This window comes from Priapulus caudatus, unplaced genomic scaffold (genome assembly GCF_000485595.1).
Source record: "Priapulus caudatus unplaced genomic scaffold, Priapulus_caudatus-5.0.1 Scaffold1070, whole genome shotgun sequence".
In the NCBI taxonomy this organism is placed as follows: Eukaryota; Metazoa; Priapulida; class Priapulimorpha; order Priapulimorphida; family Priapulidae; genus Priapulus; species Priapulus caudatus.
The window spans coordinates 64,293-69,203 of NW_014578131.1; the positions used below are offsets into that span (position 1 = coordinate 64,293).

The 4,911-nt window shown below is 51.7% G+C and overlaps 1 protein-coding gene across 1 annotated transcript in view; it reads right to left on the reverse strand.

The window, feature by feature from the left end:
* LOC106815231 (disorganized muscle protein 1-like) overlaps positions 1-1,707 on the reverse strand; it is a 2,424-nt gene extending 717 nt beyond the window's left edge. Inside the window, exons 1-2 of the mRNA XM_014819662.1 lie at positions 1,494-1,707; positions 287-377 (exon numbers count right to left, since the gene is read on the reverse strand). Coding sequence (XP_014675148.1) covers positions 287-377; positions 1,494-1,691 — 289 coding nt within the window. The 5' untranslated portion in view covers positions 1,692-1,707. The remainder of the gene's footprint in view (positions 1-286; positions 378-1,493) is intronic.
* Positions 1,708-4,911: the final 3,204 nt, after the last annotated feature.

A 4,911-nucleotide genomic window follows, 5' to 3' on the forward strand; every position in this document is an offset into this window, starting at 1 on the left:
CCAGAGTTGGTATATTGTTGTTAATATGATGACCCGTACTTCTTATACGAAATGGCTGGAACAATAATTGCTATAGTAGCACATCCGTAGACAGAATGCAGGCATTGCATTCTCTATAGACCCTCTCTATAAATTAGGGTTAACTCTAATGTGAAATTCGGTGCAATTTCGTTCGCGGTTAGAAACGATTTCTGACTGATTCAATCTCGCGAGATCTCGCGGCAACGTCTGTCTGTCTACACGCGACGCTGTGTTGAGCGGCTGTGCAATGCCGTGTAGTACTTACGTCCGACGTTGAGGGAGAATTTGGCGCTGTTGTCGCCAGACTTGTTCGTCACGGTCAGGGTGTAAGCACCGGCGTCCTCCTTCTTGGGCGTCTGCGAAAGAGAGAGAGAGAGAGAGTGTGTGAAATAAATCTCCAGGATCAAGATCAACCCTTCAACAGGGTTCCTTGATAACTGCCCTATCCGCCCAAGCAAGATAACCACGCTCATTTTAAATATTGCTGCTATAGCATGGTCAGGCTGACCTGGGCTGTATGTGTTTTTCACGCGTGTACGCTTGTACGTGTTTTCCGCCCGTGGAAGGGCTTCAGGGAGTCCGTAGTTGCACCTTAAGTCATCCTTAGTCCGTAAAAACCTTGTCTGCATTTTCTGGGGAAGGGTTCGTAGCTTTCACCAGATTCTCAAAGGGGTACATGACTCGGAAATGGTTAAGAACCACTACTCTAGAGTAACTTTACTGTGTCGTCGTTCAAAGGCGCAGTCCACGACTGTCGTGAATCGTGTGCGAACGCATGCGAACGTGTTATCATAGCAAACACGAGAGAGAAGCGAAGGCAGCAGCAGCCACCGACGGGCTGGGCTCAAGCGGGTGATGTGTGTGGAAACCTGGCAACTATGCGTTCGTCCCACCAGCCTGCATCGTGTAGCGTGCTTAGCGTCTCGGTAATCTTCGAGTTTTTTCTAACAAAAATCTAAGCTCCGACGGAAATCCTGGTTTCCAGCCGCTCCCTCCCCTGAGTATCTTCTCAGATTCTTTCTGGAACAGCGTGCGTGCATGAGCGCATGAGCGCATCCGCGCGTGGTGCATTTATGCGCGTGCATGCGCCCATGTGTGTGTGTGTGTGCGTGTGTGTGTGTGTGTGTGTGTGTGTGTGTGTGTGTGTGTGTGTGTGCGTGCGCGTGCGTGCGTGCGCGTGTGTGCGTGCGCGTGTGTGCGTGCGTGCGTGCGTGCGTGCGTGTGTGCGCGTGTGCGCGCTCATGCGTGTGTGCGTTAGTTGATGTGTCCGTGTCCGTATTTGAGTGCAGTGTGTGCGCGCGGAACTGTGTGTGTGTACGTGCGCGTCCGTGCGCACGTGTGCGTGCGTGCGTGTGTGTCTGTGTGTGAATGTACGTGCGCGTGAGCGTGTGCGCGCCCGAGTGCGTGTCAGTGCGTGCGTGTGCGTGCGTGCGTGCGTGCGCGACCATGCACGTGTGCGCGCGCGTACTTACGGTCACGGCGAGCGAGTACAGTATCGTGCCGTCCTTCTGCTCCTCGGAGCCCATGTGGAAGCGACCTCCATCCTTCACCTCCTTCTTCTCGTGGAACCACGTCGGCTTCCCATGCGGGTCCGACCTGACGATAGCCTCCATGATGATTTTACCGGCTTCGTTACGCATGACGGGGTCCTTGGGGAAGCTTGGCTTCATGATGGCGGCGGGTTAACTATACAAATAGAGAAAGAGGGAGAGGGTTAGTGAGCGCAGAATGTAGAGAGAGAGAGAGGGGTGAGTAATTGCAGAATGTAGAGGTGGAGGGGTGAGTGAGCGCAGAAGACAGAGAGAGAAGGGGAAGGGATAGAGCAGAATGTAGAGGGAGAGAAAGGGGGAGTGAGAGGAAGAGAAGAATGTAGAGGGAGACGTGGTGATTGAGCGCAACAGATGGAGAGGGGGAGTGAGAGCCAAAGATAGGCAGAATGAGATAGTTAGAGGGGGTGAGGATGTAAGAGGCAAGAGAGAGAGGGCGGAGAGAGAGAGAGCGCGCGAGAGAGAGAGAGAGGGAGGGAGAGAGAGTAGAGAGAGGGAGGGAGAGAGAGAGAGAGGGAGGGAGAGTAGAGTGGAGCAGAATAATAGATATGTATATATGTAAATAATAAAAAATGTAAATCTCTCTCTTTCCCTTTATATATATATATATATATATATATATAGAAGAGAGAGAGAGCAGAGAGAGAAAGAGAGAGACGAGAGAGGGGGGGAGAGAGGAGAGAGAGGGGGGGGGGATGCCGACGAGCAAGACGCGAGAGAGCCGAAAGAGCGAGAAAGGGGAAGACTTGGGGCTGGTGTCATGAGGATATTCATAGATAATAATCGCTTCTAAGACGTTCTTGCGTTTTTGCGCGCGCGTGTTTTTAACGCATCGCGCATGCCGGCGCACTTTAACACTGTGAACACCGTGATTCTCGTCGCCTTGACTCTGCTGAGCGATCACGTGGATGTCCGACGCCCATCCCGCGAGGCGAGAGTTTCTCCGTAGACAAGAGAGAATCGACAGTGTGTGTGTGGGTGGGGGGGGGGGTCATCCGCGCAGTTTGTGGGTTGGGAAGAATATCCCCCACGCGGGAGGCGCGTCGACGTAACATTGTAACAGCTCAACAATACATGCCAAGCTGTCTGGCTCGCTTGCTGCGCCTGCCTGCTGCCTGCTCGTGGTGTGGTGGTGGTGGTGGTGCGGGCGGCTGGTGCGCCGCTACTGCTTGCTTGGCTGCTGCTGCTGCTGCTTGGCTGCTGCTGCTTGCTCGCTGCTACTGCTGTCTGCTGCTTCTGCTGCTTGGTGGTGCTGGCTTGCTGCGTGGTGCTGGAGTGGCTAGCTGGTGGTGATGATGCGGCCCTATTACTCTTACTACTACTACTACTACTACTGCTGCTGCTGCAGCTGTTCGTGTTGTTTTGTGAAGTTCGTGGGGTCGGCTTCGGTGCGTCGCGTGTGACTGGTGTTGGTCTGGTGGTGGTGTTGGTGATTGGTTGATAAATGGCGCGTGGCGTGGCCCGGCCAGTGCGGGTGCGGGTAGCGTGCGTGGTTGTTAAGTGGCTTTACTACTGCTGCCGGCGCTCCACTGACTACTACTTACTACTACTAACTACTACTACTCTACTAGCTACTTAACGTACTACTACTACTCAACTTACTACTACTACTACTACTACTACTCTACTGCTGGCTGCCTTTGCTGCTGCGTGCTGCTTGCTGTGCTGGTGGTGGTGGTGCTGCTGCTGCTGCTGCTGCTGTTTACTGCTTGCTCTACACTGCTGTTACTGACTGCTCGCGTGGCTGCTGCTTTACTTACTGCTGCCTGTGCGGCTGCTGCTGGTGCCATCAATATATCATGTTAACTCTAGCATCGCTAACTTTAGAATCGACGTGCCGAGCGTGCGCGCGTCTGTCTGTTTGTTTTTTGTTTTATTCTCGTCGTATCGCGTTGTAATGCGTGGGGAGCGGCGAGCCTCATCATGATGCTAACTTAAACCACACGTCACCGGGGGCAGTTACACCGCAGGCAGTTACACACAGCAGCTTACACAGCAGCATTACAACAGCAAGCATGTTAGCACACAGCAGTTACCACCACAGCAGTTACACACAGCAGTTTACAGCACGAGCCGCAGTTACAGTAATTATGCACAACACGGAGGCAGTTACACCCAGCAGTTACACACAGTAGTTACGTTACAGTAATTAAGTACAACATGGAGGCAGTTACACACAGCAGTTATGTTACGCTTGAGTGGTCGCATGGACCAGTTTACAGGAGGTCCGCACCGATCTGCCTGTCGCACCTTTGCGATTCGCGCTGAAACTCCGAGGAACGTATGAAGTATGTACGCTTTCTTTAAATGTCCCATCGTTGACAACTTTTTCTCTAAGTTCACAAGGAAGATAAACCACTCGTTTTATTGTGGGAATCAATTAAGAAGATGCGAAATACATAATTTTTAATGTGTGGTGTCACTTGAATCTGTGCATGCCGAAGATCAACGATGATCTTCTCCATATCTGCTCTGCTCCTTGCGTCTCTCAGCTCTCTCTCTCACCTCTCTTCTCTGCACTCTCTCTGTCTTCGAAGTCTCTCTCTCTTTCCTCTCCCTCTCCTCTCTCTACTCTCTCTCTTCTCTCTCTCCACGCTAAACCGGCGTCTTTTTCTGGTATGGCATCCCCTGACTAGGGCTTCTCCCTTCTATACACCGTATCCGACCTTAGAGGCTTGAGCTCGCTACGCATGAATAAGATGACAAATCCAGCCTACTGCACTGCAGACCTGCTTGCAGACGCTGGTAAATGCAAACGGCCTGAAGACTAAAATAAATTGACGCAAGCAAAAACATAGGAGTTCGCGGGCAAAACAATATGCTGAAGCGCAAATCAATGACTTTGTGGAAACGCCCGACAAGCTTCTTACGTTGTTTAGAAGAACCTCTTAGGAACTCCGTCCTCTCTCTCTCTTCCGGTCATCATCTCGTCCGTGGTCTCTCTCTCTCTCTCTCTTTCGTCGTCTCTCTCTTCTCTCTCTCTCTCCTCGTCTCTCCCTCCGTGTCTCTCGCTTCCCTGTTTTTTGTTCTCTCCTCTCTCGTTTTGCTCGTCTCTGCTCTCTGTGTCTCTCCTCTGTGTGTGTCTCTCTCTCTGTGTCTCTCTCTCTATGTCGGTCTCGTCTATCTCTGCTCTCTCTTCTCTCTTTTCTTGTATGTTCCCTTTTTATCTCTCTGCCGTTATCCTTTTTCTCGTTCTAATCTCTCTCTCGGTCTCTCTCTCTCTCTAGTCCTCTCTGCTCTCGTCTCTCTGCTCGATCTCTCTCTGTCTCTCATCTGTTCTCTCTCTCTTCTCTCTCTTTCTCTCTGTCTCTCTTCTCTCCTTTTCTCTCTCTTTTCACTCTCA